The sequence below is a fragment of the Bison bison genome, unplaced genomic scaffold (genome assembly GCF_000754665.1).
Source record: "Bison bison bison isolate TAMUID 2011002044 unplaced genomic scaffold, Bison_UMD1.0 scf7180017864146, whole genome shotgun sequence".
Taxonomy (NCBI): Eukaryota; Metazoa; Chordata; class Mammalia; order Artiodactyla; family Bovidae; genus Bison; species Bison bison.
The window spans coordinates 5,162,181-5,181,325 of record NW_011494718.1 but is presented as its reverse complement, the minus strand read 5'-3'; the positions used below and the strand labels follow the sequence as shown (position 1 = coordinate 5,181,325).

Sequence of the window (19,145 nt, the reverse complement as noted above, 5' to 3'; positions counted from 1 at the left end):
ATGGTCTGAGCCACAGTCAGCTCCTGGTCTGTTTTTGTCTGACTGTATAGAGCTTCTCCATCTTTGGCTGCAAAGAATATAATCAATCTGATTTCAGTGTTGACCATCTGGTGATGTCCATGTGTAGAATCTTCTCTTGTGTTGTTGGAAGAGGGTGTTTGCTATGACCTGGCAAAACTCTATTATTAGCCTTTGCCCTGCTTCATTCTGTACTCCAAAGCCAAATTTGCCTGTTATTCCAGGTGTATCTTGACTTCCTACTTTTGCATTCCAGTCCCCTATCATGAAAAGGACAATTTTTTGGGGTGTTTGTTCTAAAAGATCTTGTAGGTCTTCGTAGAACCATTCAACTTCAGCTTCTTCAGCGTTACTGGTCAGGGCATAGACTTGTATTACTGTAATATTGAATGGTTTGTCTTGGAAACGAACAGAGATCATTCTGTAGTTTTGAGATTACATCCAAGTACTGCATTTCGGACTTTGTTGACTGTGATGGCTACTCCATTTCTTCTAAGGAATTCCTGCCTACAGTAGTAGATATAGTGGTCACCTGAGTTAAATTCAGCCATTTCAGTCCATTTTAGTTTGCTGATACCTAGAATGTCTACATTCACCCTTGCCATCTCTTGTTTCACCGCTTCCAATTTGCCTTGATTCATGAACCTAACATTCCAGGTTCCTATGCAATATTGCTCTTTACAGCATCCGACCTTGCTTCTATCACCAGTCACATCCACAACGGGGTATTATTTTTGCTTTGGCTCCATCCCTTCATTCTTTCTGGAGTTATTTCTCTGCTGATCTCCAGTAGCATATTGGGCACCTACTGACCTGGGGAGTTCATCTTTCAGTGTCCTATCTTTTTGCCTTTTCGTACTGTACTACTAGTATATACTCTGAGAAAACCACAATTCTAAAAAACACAGGTACCCCAATGTTCACTGCAGCACAGTTTACAACAGACAGGACATGGAAACATCGCAGATGCTAGATGCGCATTGACAGATGAATCGATTAAAGAAGGTGTGTACATATACACAACGGAATGTTACTCAGCTATAAAAAGGAACGAATGTGAGTTAGTTCTAATAAGGTAGATAACTGTAGAGCCCATTATGTACAGTGAAGTAAGTCAGAAAGAGAAAAACAAATACTGTATACTAAGGCATACGTATGAAATCTAGAAAGATGGTGCTGATGAGCCTATCTGGAGGCAGCAGAGGAGACACAGAGGTACAGAACAGGCTTGTGGACACAGTGAGGGCAGCAGGGGGGGGTAATCCGACGGAAGAGCACTGGGAGACATACGTCACCATGTGGAGAACAAACAGCCAGTGGGAATGTGCTCTACGATGCAAGGAAACCAAACCGGTGCTCTAGAGGTGCTCTAGACAACCTAGAGGTGGGATGGGGGGGTGGTTCAAGAGGGAGGGGACATATGTATACCTACGGCTGATCTATGCTGATGTATGGCAGAAACCAACACGGTACCGTAAAACAATTATCCCTCAATTCAAAAGAAAGAGACTGAACGAAAGAGAGCCCGCCTGCTAACGCAGGGGACACAGGCCCATCCCCTGGTGTGGAAAGATCCCACATGCCGTGGGCACCTAAGCCTGCGGGCCCCAACTACTGAAACTGCCCAGAGCCGGGGCTCTGACACGAAGAGGCGCCCTGCTCGCTGCAGCTGGAGACCCAGCACAGCCAAAATAATACACAAAAGTCAACAGAAAGAGTGCTGAGGACATTACCTCTAAAAACAGAGCAACAAACGAAGAAACAAAAGCCACCCCTCCCCCAGCACTTGGAGGCGTTTATTACAAGACTCCCACGATGAAATTCACTCAGTGCGGAACTCCCGTAACACCGGTACTGGGCCGGCAGGGTGGCTGGACTCAAGAGGTGTGGACTTACCTGCTTGGCTGCAGGCGCAGAGATGGCCTTCCTGTCCAGCAGGTCCAGCAGCTCAGCCAGGGCGGAGGGCGTGACAGGACTGGCACCCCCAAAGGAGAGAAGAAAACACATCACTTCCCTTTGTCAGCATACGCGTTCACGGTTATTCAAGATCAAAGCACGTGACTCTGCAGGCTTGAACACGTACCTCCCCACCCAGGAATGACAGTAACAGGCCAACCGGGCCCCGTGTTATTTATTATTTTGTATTTCAGGCTAGAACACGTTTTTGTGACTAGTGTTGTTTTTCTTTATTTTACTACCCAACAGTAACCGCTGTTTGGCAGAAGTTGTAGCAACAGACAACTGCTCAGTTTAATTAGTCAAGAAAAGAGGTGGCTGCAAAATTCACGAACCATGGTGAGAAGACAAAAAAGAAAAAAAAACAGTAATTAAATATTTTCGACTGAAAGATCAGCCTAAAAAATTACTTCAAACAAAACAGCTAACAAAGCTGGTTTTTGGAGTCTTTTTGTGCAAATATAAATTCTTTTTTCACTGTAAGAGTTTTCCTTTCGGGGTGCAGTGACTGCCAGCGACACCATCCGGCGTCCGCATAGGCACCCACACACACTGCTCCTGCAGGCCCTCAAGAGCTTTCTGGACACACCAGGGTCCAGAAGTCATTATATCTACACTTCCAGGAAGTGACTTATTTCCAAGGAGCCCATGATGTAAAAGGCCAACTGGACATGTGAAGTGTCATCAATTCATATTTAGAGGTGGGGGGAGGTGAGTGCCTCAGTTAGTGGAAATATTGAATTACAGACTATTTTAAAATACATGGTCTTGCTACGTTTAAACACACACAGCAACTAGGCTAATGAAACGCTGTTTGTCTGAGGTCACAAGGGCACCAGTTTTAAATAGACTGAAATGCCTTATAAATAGCACATTACTGTGAGTGCATAAACAAAAGCTTCTCGAGTGCTTAGAGAGACTCGATAACACCTTCTGTCTAAGTCTCAGCTCCCATCACTCGATGTTAATTTCTTTGTTATGCTCTTGGATATTTCCTGGGACTCCAGGCCAACCGAGCACAAGTTCACCAGGTCCAGCTCAGGTACCATGAGACCCCACAGCATCGTTGACACTAGACACGGAGACCCCCACTGTTCTGCCAGTGTCCGCTTATTCCAAAGAAAGGAGAAGAGAAAACTCCTAGCAGATGTGTGGCTTGGAGGGAGTCTGGTACCGGGAGCAGCTGTAACCCCCTAAGCAGATCTCAGCGGGATGAGGGGGAGAGGGCTGGGAGAGCAACAGTTACCTCTTCTCTAACCTCCCACCCTTACTGACAAGTAAGAAAGAATCAGGTTGCTTTAAAAATTCGGGTTTCTTGGATGTTCCACCATCCTAGTCGACATAAAGGCCAATTATTGTGTAGACCATAATAAGCACTGAGGCTGAACTAGATTTCTCGAGCCTTCAACAGAAAGGGTGCCCATTCCCACGTGAGCTGGTGATAAAGGATGTGGGGATGGCGGAGGACAGAAATAGAACAAGCATAACTTAAAATACTTCACCTTTCATCCAATGACCTTAATTCACAATAAAATATCTCCACTGACTTGGGATTTCTCAGTCACCCTTTTATACCCACAGTAGGTCAACAGTGTCTGTGTCTTGGGACTCCTTCCCCGACAAGGAGGGCTGGGACACTGTGTCAATTCATTCCAGCTGTGCCAGGGCTAACCTCCAGAAAGACGATGGCGAAGATTGGGACCTGTCCCCCTAATCCTCAAAGGCCCCCTCCTCAGTTACATAAATAAGCCATCGGACTTGGAACATAACGGCAGAAGCACACGCTACTGAGTGGCTGCTGTCAGAGCGTGCTGGTTTCTGGGCCACGAGTGCGTCTCCGCTGAAGGTAACTCTAACGTGAAAGACAGAAGCCGTGTGTGTTAGTCTCCCACCCCCAGCCCAGCCCACCTACGAGGTGGAGGGGAGAGGCATCTTGAGCCTTCCAAATTCACCTGGTCCCTTAGATCTCTTCCAGGATCACAACTCCATCTGTAGCATGGATCCTGGAAGCAGACACCCCAACACAGCCACAGCCACCGTGGCTCCTGTGAAATGCGCTGCCCATCGCTATCCACAGGCTCATTTCTGGCCCAAGCCTGTGAGACACAGAGGCTCGTGGAGGAAGACAGGGAGGTCTGGACCCCCAGGCACTGCTCAGCAGTCCTGCTCATCTCGCTGATTCCCAGCACCCTGCCTGGGGTGCCCCCAGCTGAGTGTCTGTTCTAGAGTCTCCTTTCTATGCTCCTTCTCAGCACGCACCCCAACCTCCCACATCATCAGGCCCCCAGCTGATGGAAGGCCCGGAATCTTCTAGGGTGCCCTCTGCCTCCTCTTCCACCTAACAGCCCCTCAAGCCCATGCTCCTGACCCTGTCACTTGGCGCTCCGACAAATCCTCATCGGATGCCAGGCTCCTGTCTCCTGCGGCTTTGCTCCCACACCTTCACGAGCGCTCAGATCTTCTCTATCTTAAACGCCTCCAAGTCATCTTGCCGTCACGCGCTCTGCCTGGCTTCTTACCTTATTTCTTACCAATACAGAGTATCAGTGGTTACTGTCTGCCTCCTGAGCACATGTCATCTGGATGCTGACTCTATCCTTCTTAAAAAGTCACCTCCCCTCACCTGTTACCAAACACAACAGCTTCTCCGCACTGCTGCACCCTGCCCCTGGACACCTTCAAGTCCTGGGAAAGCCCCTTCTCCTGGGGCCTCCATTCTCCAGCGAGGAGTGGCCAGGACTCGTTTCTGCATCCTCTGCCTTCACCTGAGTCTGGCAAAGGAGGAGAGCATGTCTGTCTCCAGGGTGGCCACTGCTTTCAGGGTAATGGTCTCCTGCCAACATGGTCAGCTACCTCTCAGGGGTCCCGTCTCCCCACACAACACATCTAAGCCAGGGCTCAGGAAACTTCTTCCAGAAAGAGCCGGGGACCAAATATTTAAGGCTCTGTGGGACACACCGGGTCTCTGTCACATACGCTTCTGGTTTGGTTTCTGTGAGAGATGGCAAGCATCCTAAGCTCACAGGCTGTACACAGACAGGCTCCCGCCTCCTGCATCCCCTTCTTGGACGTGGCCCCGCACATCACACTGTGGGACTAACCCTCCCGCCGGCGTCAGTCCCTCCTCGGCTCTAAAGCCTTCGCTGGTTTCCCAGGGTCTCGGGGGCTGCTGCCTGCAGCTGACCTGCAGGTTCAGGGCCTCAGCTGGAGTGAACAACTGGAGAGTTACACTGGCCTCATCCTACCAGGGAATGCTGCATCAGGGGACCAGTAACGTCCACCTTCGTAACTAAATCAAACCTGGTATTAATGGAGTTATCATCCAACAGAGCTATATACTCAAAATAACGTAAGGGCCAAGTTCAACAAGCACTTCTCTGGTGGCTCGGACAGTAAGGAATCTGCCTGCAATGCAGGAGGCCATGCTTCTATTCTTGGGTTGGGAAGATATCTTGGAGAAGGGCATGGCAACCCACTCCAGTCTTCCTGCCTGGAGAATTCCATGGACAAAGGAGCCTGGTGGGCTACAGTCTATGGGGTCGCAAAGTGTTAGACATGACGGAGCAACTTTCACTTTCTTTTCGGGCTTCCCTGGTGGCTCAGATGGTAAACAATCTGCCTGTAATGCGGGAGACCTGGTTTCCACCCCTGGGTTGGGAAGATCCCCTGGAGAAGGGAATGGCTATCCACTCCATATTCTTGCCTGAAAAATCCCATAGATAGAGAAGCCTGGTGGGTTACAGTCCATGGGCTTACAAAGAGTCAGACAGGACTAAGTGACTAATACTTTTCTGGTTGGATCCTTTAAACACCAGTCTTCTGAGAGGTCTTTAAAAATGAATGCTCTTTTGCAAAATGAGTTCCAGCCAGCATGATCTCTGGTATCCCTTGCCTGGCATCATCATGAGACTGTTGCCAGCTTTGCAGCTATTGCTCTTCCAGGCTTTGGAAACGCTAGTCCAGCTGCTGAGGTTGCTCACTGGTTAACATCTGCTCCAAGCTCCTGTTCTACCTAAACCGCAAGACAGAGCTTGCTGCGCTTCATCCTTACTTGACTTTGGAACAACCAAATATGCTTTTATTTAGAGTTAGGATCCCTTGGGGTTCTTAAGTCTGTAATGCTTCCAAATTGTTTGGATAAATACCTGGGGCTCCAGGTTCCCTCAACAGGTTTTTATCTACCTCAGCTCCTGCAATGGTTGTTAGCAAACCCCTCATTTCCCATATCAACATATAAAGAAACTGATCTGAAAGTCAGGGGACGGGCTGAGCATCGGTGCACGTTACTTCTTGGGGCCTGGGTTTCCTTCTCCACTAAACGTGAAGGAGCCGAACCAGAAAGTAGCTAAGGGCTCTGCCGAGACTGAGACTCAGGAACACTAGTAGTCAGCCAACAACACAGAACACCTTATTCAAGGCTAAGAGTTAGATCTCCTCCAACAGCTCAGAGCACACCTTCCTGGAGCCTCTTGGGCGAACGTGGTCTCACCCTCTCTGCTCCCACCACTTTGCTTGTGCTTCTAAGCAGGAAACACCCCGTCCGCCTTGAACTACAGCACTGCTGTGCAAGGCCATCCTCCCCAGGACACAGAGCTCCCCTAGGGCTGGGCCCTGCTCCTCTCTCCACAGCTGGCACTTCACGGCTCAGCTCCCGTGACCCTGCACCCTCTCCGTGCACTGGCTGAGCCCCAATCACACAGCCAGCTGGCATTTCCTGCCATTTTCCGCCCTCTGTTCCTCTTGGCTATGCTCCCCGTGGTCCCCAAAGCTGCTGGCTCTCATGCCCGGTTTGGTACTTGAGGGGGTTGGTATTTGACACGGCAGCATGAAAAGCGAAGGAAGCCAATGCTGAGGGCTTGTGGGCACCGTGCCTCCTCCTCTCCAGAACCCTGGGAGACACTGAGGGCGACTCACCGAGGTCACAGCTGGCATGGGGCCACGTGGCCTCGCTGGTGCTGCGCACACACACTGCAAGCCAGAGGCTGAATGCGCATGGGGCAACTTCTCTGAACATACAACTGTTCTGACTCGTGTATCAGTACACACCTGTCTCCCCTCCTCCGCTCCCGCAACCCACGGCTGTGAGTGCTCCCTCGGCAATGACACCCACCCAGATGGACTCTGCTTCCCTCCGGGGTCCTGCTGGGTCCCTGCCACCCACCTGTGTGTCCCTGATGAGTCCCCGCACTGCTCCTTCTCTCCCTGTCGACCCTTTTCTTTCCTCCTCTGACACCCGTGCTCCCGGTTCTCCCCTTCTCGCCTGCCCACACTCCACGGGTAAAGTCCAGGCCGCCTCAGGCCACTTCCGCGGCCATGGTCAGGCCGTGTCCTCCCTGACAGCTTTCCTCTGCTCCAGCGGCTTCCAGTTCCATCTACATGCTCCACGTCCACGATCCACTTATTCCAGACTGTGCACGGCCTTCCCCAAGGTGCTGCACCGGGGACCCCCTTGAGCCGTCTATGCACGCTGGCCCCCACGCCCGGGCACCCTGACTGCTGGGTGTGGGGTCTGGCCCCAGTCACCCCCAACTCGGGCCAGCTCGGCTGTCCCTCCCCCTTCTCAGGGGGTGTCCTGCCCCTTCCTCTTGGCCACTCCCACTGCTTCCCCAGGGCCTGGCCTCTGAGGGAGCCTCGTCCCCACTCCTGAGGGTGATGCCCTGGGCTTGGTCCCTTTTTGTGTATTCACGGGTGGCCAGGCACAGCTGTGGTGCAGCAGGATCACACTGAGCCGACTGCTTTCTTACATTCGAGACCAACTCTTCATTGTTTTCATCTCAGGCCCCCAGCCCAGCACAGCACACAGGCCAGGGTGGGTGGTCAGAGACCCGAACACACCAACAAGCTTTCAGATGTGCAGGTGAAGGCGGACAGCCCTGACATTCACGTGGAAGGTCTGTGTCTCGTCAGCAGGTCGGGGCATGGGGGGCGGGGAAGGACAGAACCCCGGCCCTGAACTCTATCAGCTGCTTCTGGACACAGAGATCATGACAAAAGAAAATGCCCTCCCCAGGCCCCACTCACCTCTCACTGACGGCAAGGTTCTGTTGCTTTAAGAAGCCCAGAAAAGTGTTGAGGACCCAACTAGTCACTTTTTTGGGCTCTGCCCTAGTTTCTTTGACCACATTTTGGAAGAACTCCAGTAGGCCAACTTCATTCTGTCAAGGAAGAAAAAAATAAAATGATATAAAACCTCCCCCAAATGGAAGATCAGCATTCTGAAACTGCCACCCTCTGCCGCTTCTGAGACGTCTCCTGGTACTTCCCAAACACAGAGGTGTCAGCAGAGAATTCTGACAAAGCGCTTTAAGCAGACAGCAAGGGCGCTGCTCCTACGGCTGCCACCCTGCCTTTACCCAGCACCGGCAAAGGACGCCTAGGCTCTGCGGTCCACGGCAGCGAAATCCACTGCCCCAGACCTGCTGCCCTCGCCGTGTCGGCCACGTGCGCCACAGCCTTCATCCTGGAGCAGTATGTCCGGCCAGAGTTTACTGTCCTCTTTCCAGGCCCGTCTCCTCTCGAAAGTCCTAGCAACTGCTGGAATAAGAAGGTAAGAAAAGAAGCAGACTGAAAAGGAACAGAAAGGATATTCTACTTCTGAAAAGTCAAAAGTGGATTGTAACTGCATTCCTCTGCGTATCCTCTCCAGCAGAAGTGACAGAAGTGATTTTCAACATGTTCTCGAACTGAGAAAGGACATGGGCATGTGACCCACAGACCATGCGACTGGCCGGGCCAGGCCTGGCTGACCCCAGCTCTCGCCGTGCTCCAGGAAAATGACCGCGGCTTGGCTCATCACGGACACGTGTTGGCAGAGGCCCCTCCCACTCGGAACCACCAGTTCTGCGAGCCAAGGGCCACGCCACCCTCTCTCTCTGTGACCAGAGCTATGTCAGTGCCAGATCACGGCAGCCGCCTAGTCAGCATCAGTGGATGAATCAACGTCTACCGCTGCATTGTATTAAAAAAAAACAAAAACCACACACGAATGTTCATCCTTTCTCATGCCACGCTCACCTTTAAATATTGGAAGTGCTACAGTTTATTTACTTGGCTGCTAGGTCTTAGCTGTGGCACGAGGGCTCTCTGCTGCAGCATGTGGGGTCCAGCTAGTGAGCTAGTGAGCGAACCCAGGCCCCCTGCACTGGGAGCCCGGAGTCTCAGCCGCAGGACCACCAGGATAAGTGCCATGGAATTGCTATAGTGATGCCTAAGATGAGCCCTCGAGTCACTCATCGAGTTGTACACTACGGCTAACTATCCGCCCCGATGGGTCTGGCAGAACCGGGAAATCCGCCTAAGCCTACCTCTTATTTTTCAATAAGGAAAATAAAAACATCTTCTACACACATCTGGGAGACTGAAGTTTCCAAATGCAGAGGAAACACAATTTAAGTAGCAAGTTTCCCCTACCTGCTGAAATTCAAATCAAACCACACTTTTGAAATATCCTTTTTTAACTTTATATGCCAGGTAAGGCTTTCACCCTTGTCCCTTTCAGACAGCCTTCATTAATCAAAAGAACGTTCTAGAAAAATACAATACTGGGAAGAAGCAAGACACACTAGCAAAAGTACTCTCAATGTTTTGCTATTGTAGCTGCTATAATATACACTCAGGCACAGTGGCTAAAATAGAAAATCCATAAAAAAAAAACAACACACACCACTACGTGCCCTTCATAACAGATGCATTCTCTGGTGACAAGCCTACTGAATGATCCCATAATCATCTCCTGAATCTCTTTTCAAGCCAATGCTATTATTCTGCTCATGCTAAACCAGGGCAAAGGCCACCCTGGCAGCCAAAGTTTGACTACAGATGAAGGCAAATCCAGACAGCGTGAAGAGAAAAGTTCTGCTTAACTTATGGGAAAGTATTCAAACTTCCACAACGGCACACAGACCACTGGGGAGGGAGGAAACCGCTATCTGGCCCCAATCAGACAAGCAGGATTCCCTTTGTTCTAACTCCGACAGGCTGGCCCGCTGGTGAAAAGAGCTGTCAGGAGGAGGACTCTGCTTTGCCAAGGAAAGGTTTTTTCTAAACCCACCCAGAAATATTGCACTTGAACTCACAGGCCTGGCTGAGTTGCTGGGACGTGATGAGTATCTATTCCTCTACCCTTGGGTGGTTTTTTATTGGCTGGATAACACGGCAAGTCAGATTTCTGTTTGTCTTTTCCTGTCAGTGCTGTGAAGCAGTGTCTCGGAGCTGGAGCAGGGCTTCACTGGGGATGTGTGGGTTCAGTTCACGATCTGCAGGCAATGGGAAAGGCTGCAACCGTGGCAGGGTGAGCTGTGGGTGGCGGGGCTGTGGAGGCTGAGCTGCCGCCGCCAGAGTGACGGGTGCATGCAAAGTCACACGTGGGCTGCCCACTTGCGCTCTTTATGGCAGAAGCCTTCTTTTCGGGGGGGAAAAAAAAGGCACACGGCATTCTAGGTAAGGCCTTGTTTTTCTGTGAGACTGGCAGATGCTAATAAGCTTGGCACCGATCTCAGAAGTCCCTGTGAATGCAGCCATGAAGCCATCTGGTTTTTGCAGGAAAACAGCAGACCAGTAATTCCTTGACATGAAAATCATATTAAGAGCAAAGCAGAAAGGCCAGTGCATTAGGGGCCCCTTAACATCCTTCTCAGAGGCAACAAGCCAGCACGAATCACCTACCCCACATCAGATGGAGCTGAAACCCAGCTGCACAGGGCATCAAGCCTGCCGGCTGCCTGCAGCTGGAACTTCCTTCAGAGAAAGCCCAGGTGGCAGAGACGACTGGTCCTGGCTTTTGTGTCATGCCAGGCGCTCTCTACAGCTTTGCGACTGAGAAGCATCTTTTCCACATTTTAATCAAATTTCCCAAAGCATTCCATTCTATCCAGAGCCAGTGCCAAGCCAGCCTCTCCGTCACAGACGGGAACCCTCCACTGCCATGTAATCTGTCTGCTGGTCACTGCTGGGATACGGCAAGGCAGTGGGGTCACCTCGCCTTCTCTGCTGCTTTGGGAAGGGACCCCATCCACCCTTGCAAGGTGCCCGAAAGCCAACTTTTCAGTCTACCTTCAGAGATGACAAGATGCCAGGAGTCTATCCTATTAGAACAGGATGAAGGCTGATTTTGCAACTGCCCTTCCTGTCCTCAGTCACACACCCTGGGCACCTGATGACGGGGCAGGATGAGGCTGGACTATATTTAGAAGGGGAACGCAACCCGAGAGAGATGGCTGGCTGGTGGCAGAGGCGGGGAAGAGACAGGACACAGAGCACGCGCCGTGGAGCAGCTGGTTGCGTGGCAGGGAGTGCCCGAAGCCGGCCTCACTGCCTGAATGCCTGCTCCATGGCCAGCCACGCGAGGGGGCTGCCGTGGCTGCCAATGATGCTCATAATAGTCCCCACTGGAACTATTACAGGCCCCTTCTCTACACTAACTCATCCCACCCCAACACCGACACAAGAAAACAGCAGGCCTGGGGCTCTGTACTCATCCCCCAGGTTCTGACGCTGCTCCTAGAGGACACTCACACCCCGTCTTCCTGGGGACTGAAGCCGAGCACCCACTAGGGCTGGGTACGACACACAGCAAATTGCCCATCCAAAGAACATGTTTCCCTATCATTTTCATTATTCCATTTGAGAGTCGCCAGCTGTTCAAAGGTTCTTAGCATAGTAAAAATGTCGCAAAGGCCCTTAGCAAACAGCTTAGAAACCAGGAGGAGAAAATGGCAGGTTCGAGTGCTGCTGTTGCCAAGGCCGTCTAAGCCCCGCGGTGCTCTCCGCTGGGTCTGACACACGCTGGTTCCCAGACTGGGGGGACAACAGGGGCACCCCCTTCCTATTCAGGGCTTCCGCGGCTGGGAAGATGACTGGCGTGCCTCCACCCCCTCCCCAGAGAAGTAGGGAGCATGCTCTCATGGACACTGCCTGCTTCAGCAGCATCCGAAGCTACAAAACAAACCCCGTGGTCACTCACAGAGTTTTGGTGACAAGCACCTCCTATTTCCCTGCATTCTAACTACTTCCATGTGGGTGACCAAGGCACAAGTTTATACCTAGCTGGGCAGGCAGGGCACTTCAGACTCTTTTGTTGACTATGATGGCTACTCCATTTCTTCTAAGGGATTCTTGCCCACAGAAGTAGATATAATGGTCATCTGAGTTAAATTCGCCCACTCCCGTCCATTTTAGTTCTCTGATTCCTAAAATGTCAACATTCACTCTTGCCATCTCCTGTTTGACCACTTCCAATTTGCCTTGATTCATGGACCTAACATTCCAGGTTCCTATGCGATATTGCTCTTTACAGATCGGACCTTGCTTCCATCACCAGTCACATCTACAACTGGGTGTTGTTTTCTCTTTGACTCCATCTCTTCATTCTTTCTGGAGTTATTTCTCCACTGATCTCCAGCAGCATACTGGGCACCTACGGACCTGGGGAGTTCATCTTTCAGTGTCATGTACTTTTGCCTTTTCATACTATTCATGGGGTTCTCAAGGCAGGAATACTGAAGTGGTTTGCTGTTCCCTTCTCCAGTGGACCACATTCGGTCAGAAGTCTCCACCATGATCCGTCTGTCGGGTGGCCCACATGGCGTGGCTCATAGTTTCACTGAGTTAGACAAGGCTGTGGTCCACGTGATCAGTTTGATTAGTTTTCTGTGATTGTGGTTTTCACTCTGTTAGCCCTCTGAAGGAGAGGAATAAGAGGCTTATGGAAGCTTCCTGATGGGAGAGACTGACTGTGGGGGAAACTGGGTCTTTTTCTGATGGGTGGGGCCATGCTCAGTAAATCTTTAATCCAATTTTCTGTCGATGGGCGGGGCTGGGTTCCCTCCCTGTTGTTTGACCTGAGACCAAACTATGATGCTATTAAAGTGCTGCACTCAATACGCCAGCAAATTTGGAAAACTCAGCAGTGGCCACAGAACTGAAAATGGTCAATTTTCATTCCAATCCCAAAGAAAGTTCAAACCACCGCACAATTGCACTCATCTCACATGCTAGTAAAGTAATGCTCAAAATTCTCCAAGCCAGGCTTCAACAATACACAAACCATGAAATTGCAGATGTTCAAGCTGGATTTAGAAAAGGCAGAGGAACCAGAGATCAAATTGCCAACATCCACTGGATCATCAAAAAAAGCAAAAGAATTCAAGAAAAACATTTACTTCTGCTTTATTGACTATGCCAAAGCCTTTGAGTGTGTAGATCAAAACAAACTGTGGAAAATTCTGAAAGAGATGGGAATACCAAACCATCTGACCTGCCTCCTGAGAAATCTATATGCAGATCAAGAAGCAACAGTTAGAACCAGACATGGAATAACAGATAGGTTCCAAACTAGGAAAGGAGTACATCAAAGTTGTATATTGTCACCCTGCTTATAACTTATATGCAGGGTACATAATGCGAAACGCCAGGCTGGATGAAGTGCAAGCTAGAATCAAGATTGCCGGGAGAAACATCAATAACCTTGGATATGCAGTTGACACCACCCTTATGGCAGAAAGTGAAGAACTAAAGAGCTTCTTGATGAAAGTCAAAGAGGAGAGTGAAAAAGTTGGCTTAAAACTCAACATTCAAAAAATGAAGATCATGGCATCCAGTCCCATCACTTCATGGCAAATAGATGGAGAAACAGTGCAAACAGTGAGAGACTTTATTTTCTTTGGCTCCAAAATCACTGCAGATGGTGACTGCAGCCATGAAATTAAAAGATGCTTACTCCTTGGAAGAAAAGCTATGACCAACCTAGACAGCATATTAAAAAACAGAGACATTCCTTTGTCAACAAAAGTCCGTTTAGTCAAAGCTATGGCTTTTCCAGTAGTCATGTATGGATGTGAGAGTTGGACTGTGAAGAAAGCTGAGCGCCGAAGATTTGATGCTTCTAAACTGTGGTGTTGGAGAAGACTCTTGAGAGTCCCTTGGACTGCAAGGAGATTCAACCAGTCCATCTTAAAGGAGACCAGTCCTGGGTGTTCACTGGAAGGACTGATGCTGAAGCTGAAGCGCCAATACTCTGGCCTCCTGATGTGAAGAACTGACTCATTGGAAAAGACCCTGATGCTGGCAAAGACTGAAGGCAGCAGGAGAAGGGGACAACAGAGGATGAGATGGCTGGATAGCATCACTGACTCAATGGACATGAGTTTGAGCAAGCTCTGGGAGTTAGTGATGGACGGGGAGGGTTGCAAAGAGTTGGACATGACTGAGTGACTGAACTGAACTGGGCGGGTCATGAAGCTGTGGTGGGAGTGGCTGACAGCCTGGGGACCCCAATCTGTGACTAAATGACAGCAGCTCTCACCGGGCTGGGCTCTCGCGTGTCACCGAGCAGAGGGGTGTTCCTATGGAGAAGATGGTCCTGAATCTGCACATGAACTCTGTGCTTCCCCATCATTCCTGCAAGTCCAGTCGCTCTTCCAAAGTGAGAAAAACAGAACACAGACCCAACAACTTAGTGAAAAATGGCCCTGAAAAGCACATCAGTGCTAGTTCTGGGACAAGACGGACAGCAGGCGAGCATGCCCCGAGACGGCGGTGGTTCCCGGGAAAAAAGCACAAGGCACAGCCCCAGGGAGGACAGGAATGTGCAGTGGGGAAGGGCCCGAGTCTAGATGTGAATGGGGCCTCCCCCTGCTTCTCATGGAAACAAGCAGTGGCTGTGGATATCCTTCAGGGGGTGAGGGAAAAAAAAAAGGACTCATTCAGAGGAGTCGTCAGTGGTGAAAATCAAAAGGTGGCTAATGGGTGGTGTGGAGCTGGCATAGGAGCATCGCTCTCCACTGAGAGGAGGGAGGGAGCCGGAATCCTCAACCACCACTACCACTTTCAAGAACATGGGCATCTGCAGCTCTGAAAGTGACCCCAAACACCGACGGTGTGCCCTCTGGTATGACTCGGAGACTACATGCTTTCAGGGGTTGGGGCGGTCTATAGTCCTATTGTGGTCTCCACAATTTCCACCTCTGGATCACATTCCCAGAGGGCTTGAGGACCCTTAAAATCTGAATAAAACCCTGGTCCCAACAATTTCACCTGTGCTCTGTTTGTAGCAAAGCCAGGAAGTGCACACATCTGAGTTGGACTCCACTCACCCACGGACAGTCGGCTGTGAAGTTCCATTGTTTGTGACGCACTCATTCTGGGAGGGACGCAGAGGGAAACCAACTGGGGAACCGGACTCTCCCTTGGACAATCAAAATCAAATAACTCAGGTAATAAAAGCTGACAGCAGACAAGCATAATCAAATACTGGGAGAATGGGGCGCAAAAAGGATGTTGTCAAGAAATCAATTCCGATGATAATCAACCTTCAGTGGGCCTAAAGTCAGTACTGCCAAAATGCTCGTGACATGGAGGAAACCTGTGTAACTCAACAGCGGTCTTCTGTTAACTGTCCCAGAAAGGAAACCAGCCCAGACAGGACATGAGGCTTCAGGATGGGCTTGGGGACAGAGCCCCTGACAGTCCCCAAGCCGGGCGCTAAGATGGCTCTGCGCCTGGTGGATCCCACCTCTGAAAGCCCCTTGGTGCCTGCACTTGAAATAAATGAAATAACTGTGGGTTTTGCAGGAGTCAAGTTGGAAGACGTGTCTTTTGATTCGACTTGACCGGAACAAAATATCGGTTATTTTTTCTGTGCACAGAGTGTGAAAGCACCCTTAAGTTGGCAAGCACTGGATGTGATTTCATAAAATGAAGAATAAAATCAATTCTGAAAATTGCATGGAGCTCAAAAATGCCGAGCGACAATGTTGACCAAATGGATTTTCCTTCAGCTGTGGTCCGACGGTGAGTCTTCTAAGTCTGGGCGGTCTAAAACTAGTCAATAAGGTTGCAGATGCTCTTTTAGTTATTAGCTTTAAAGTAGTATTACCTATGGGATATACAGATATTTGTCATGGGAAATTATTTTATAGGCAATTCATCCAGACAGAAAACCAGGCCATTTCAAGCTAACAGGAGACCCCGAGCAAAACTCAGAAAACAATCCATCTGACAACCAGCCTTCGTCATGATATCTCCTGTCTCTCTGTTCTTGGAGACACTTACCCTTTCCCATGACACCAAAAACAAAAGACTATGGCTTTAAATGGGGACTAACTGGCTGGGCAAGGAAGTTGTTCAAATAAACCACGCATCTTGAGACTGCACACAGACAGACAGACTCGAGGCGGCAGAAGTCACTGACTTGGAGGGTCACAGTTGTATCTCCCTACAGTCTCACTGGGCCTCGAGTAGGCTGTCCCCAAAGCTCTGCCCTGTGAGGCTCTGGATGTGTCAGCAGCTGTCTGCTGCCCTTTCCCTGGGAGCAGCATGTTCCTGGTTGTCTGCTTGGCTGCAGGCAGGTATTTAGGCTCGGTGAAGGCACTACTGTGCCTGCCATCTTTGGGGCCGAGTGTCCCATTCCCCTCCTCTTTCCTTTGGGGAAGGAACAGCTTCAGGAACCTTCTCAGTGCCCCCCTGGCCCGCAACCATCAGAGGTGAGATCTGGAGTCAAGAGTGTCTGTCTTGACATGTGGTTGCCGAAGGGGAGGAGGGAGCTGGGGAGGGATGGACTGGGCGTCTGGGTCAGCAGACGACAACTATCACACACAGAACGGACGGACGACAAGGCCCTGCTGAAGGAACAGCACAGGGTGCTAGAGTCAATGTCCTGGGATAAATCTTAATGGAAAAGAATATGAAAAAGAAGGTATACATGTGTACAACTTTGTCAAAGTGACAGTCACTTTGCTGTACAGAAGTGAGCAGAACATTGTAAATCAACTATATTAAAATAGAAAAAGCATCTGTCTCAGTGTGTTAATCTTTCCTGTAGGGCTACTCAAGAGAGTTAAACATAACACAGAAAAGATGAAACTCTTACATCTGAAAACAGCAGGTTACTGGAGGAGGAAATGGCAACCCACTCCAGTATTCTTGCTGGGAAAATCCCACGGGCAGAGAAGTCTGGCGGGCTACAGTCTACGGGGTCGAAGAGTCGGGACATGGCTGAGCGCACACACAGGGCACTGTGGTGAGTACAGCAGGCTCTCAGGAGACGCTGAACTGGGGCTGCTAGGCCCATTCCTCCACTGAAATCTCTCACAGCAGAGGACACCGAAATCTGCCACCAGAGAGCTCAGATGCGTTCTCACCAACTGCATCAGGCAAAACTGTCCCACAAACCCCATACACTAGGTGGAGGCCCTTCTCAAATGTTCCGTCAGATTGGGACAAGTAGCTAAGGCACAAAGTCTAAGAAACAAAATAAACAGAACTGTGGGAGAGCTTACATTGCTTTTCTTTCTACTTGGAAAATGAACAAAATTTCTGCTTTCCACTGGAGTTGCCTGATTTTCACTAAATTTAGCAGACAGCACTTATGTTTATTTATAGGGCAGGCTGGCATCTTAAAAACCGAGAGGGGTGGGAAAAAGGTTTAAATGGACTGACATTCTATGACTTTGTTTCATGAAGCCTCAGTGGGGCTGGATAAAGTACTAATACCCACACAAGTAAACAACTGTTTTCTCTATTCCGTGACTCAAAACAGCAATGAGCTTGAAACAGGACTCTCAGCGGGCCTTGGGGCCCACTTCTGTCCAAGCAGGCAGGAGCTCAGAAGCGGAGCGCCTGGGCCCTGGAGCCAGCTCCCCTCAGGCCTGACAGAGTCACTCAGTGGCTCACTCTCAACCTCAGAGGTGGCGCTTCCTCACCAGAAAAACGGGGAGACGGACGGCACCACCGCAGGGGGTGCTGGGAGGACGGACTGGATTAGAAAGTGGTCCACTGTGAGCCACAGAACCCGCTGTTAGCTATCGGCCTCGACTGACCCTGAGCTGCCTATGGGGCCAATGACAACTCATCTGGATTCCCTGTTCAGCAAAGCAGGGTTTAGGAAGAGACATCCCCACAGAAATCACCTTTTATCATCTGCTAAAAAAACCGCACCTGCATATATGACCGTTCTCACAGTTACTCCTGGACACACTGACTCAGAGAAGGACTCGCCATGCTACTAGGACCTCTCATTCCCCTAGAATCCTAATGACTCGACCTCACCCTCCATACGTCCATTCCTTACTCCTGACAAATGAGGTCAGAAATCTGGGAGTCTGACACAGAGAGGAAAAAAAGGGGAGCTCACTAGGCTGAAGCTCCAGATGCGACATGATACACTTCATGAGGAAGAAACACTCACACAGGCTACGGTGGGAGGGCATTATTAGGCGGGCTTAAGAGGTGACATGAGAATGCACGCTTGATCCCAAGGTTCTGAAAAAACAAGTTCTTTAGGAGGCAGGGACACGGTCACAGCGCGTGGCCTGACTGAGGCAGAAACCCCAGGCTTCTCCCCGCCAAGCTCGGCAACACAGGTACCACCCTGATTTGTTGGGCTGTCAAAAGGGTGCTTTATATACCTGACTTTGGGAAACAGGGACGCTTTATCAGGAACACTGCTTTCCCCAGGGCTTCGTGAGTACTGTGACAGAATCTCATTCATCCACTCATCTGTCCATCTGTTCGCCGATGCCTACTGTGCGCCAGACTTTGTGGTGGATGCTAAGACAGACTATATTAGAGTTTTGTAAATGCCAGGGAGAAATTATTACCACACAATTCAGTGCTCACCACACAGTACAGCGACAAGGGCAGAGCTGTATAACACAGGGAAGACAGCCACTATTACAGCAACGATAGATGGAATACACCCTTGAGAAACCGTCAATCACTATATTGTACCTATGTAACTTAAATAACATTGTATATCAACTCTACTTCAATTAAAAAAAATTAAAGATAACAGTTAAGCTCTGAAGTTGTTTTTCTTTTTTTTTTTTTTTTACCATTCATGGGTAAAGGATTGCGTTACCAGTAAGGACTGTACGCTTAATGTTTAATTTAATCAGTGACCCAAAGGCAGGAGCGTGGAGTCCGAGCTCTGCAGAGCACGCCTCCACCACACTACTGATTTAATGAATACTCCCAGGCACTCTTTAAATTGAAAGATGGTTCATTAGATTGGTGCATCTGCCCTTCTCGGCAATCTGTTGTGTTTCTGAGGAAGTCAGGAAAAAAACATGAACATACCGCTTTCGGGTGTGTTATGAGTAACTCGGCTTCCAATGATTACTAAGTCATCAGGAGCTCAGGGTGCCTGATTTCAGGAAAAGAAATCATCTGAATCA

The 19,145-nt window shown here is 49.8% G+C and overlaps 1 protein-coding gene across 1 annotated transcript in view; it reads right to left on the bottom strand.

Moving 5' to 3' along the window:
* GATB (glutamyl-tRNA(Gln) amidotransferase, subunit B) overlaps positions 1–19,145 on the bottom strand; it is a 101,944-nt gene that overhangs the window by 10,119 nt on the left and 72,680 nt on the right. The window contains exons 10-11 of the mRNA XM_010840749.1: positions 7,996–8,129; positions 1,915–1,993 (exon numbers count right to left, since the gene is read on the bottom strand). Coding sequence (XP_010839051.1) covers positions 1,915–1,993; positions 7,996–8,129 — 213 coding nt within the window. The remainder of the gene's footprint in view (positions 1–1,914; positions 1,994–7,995; positions 8,130–19,145) is intronic.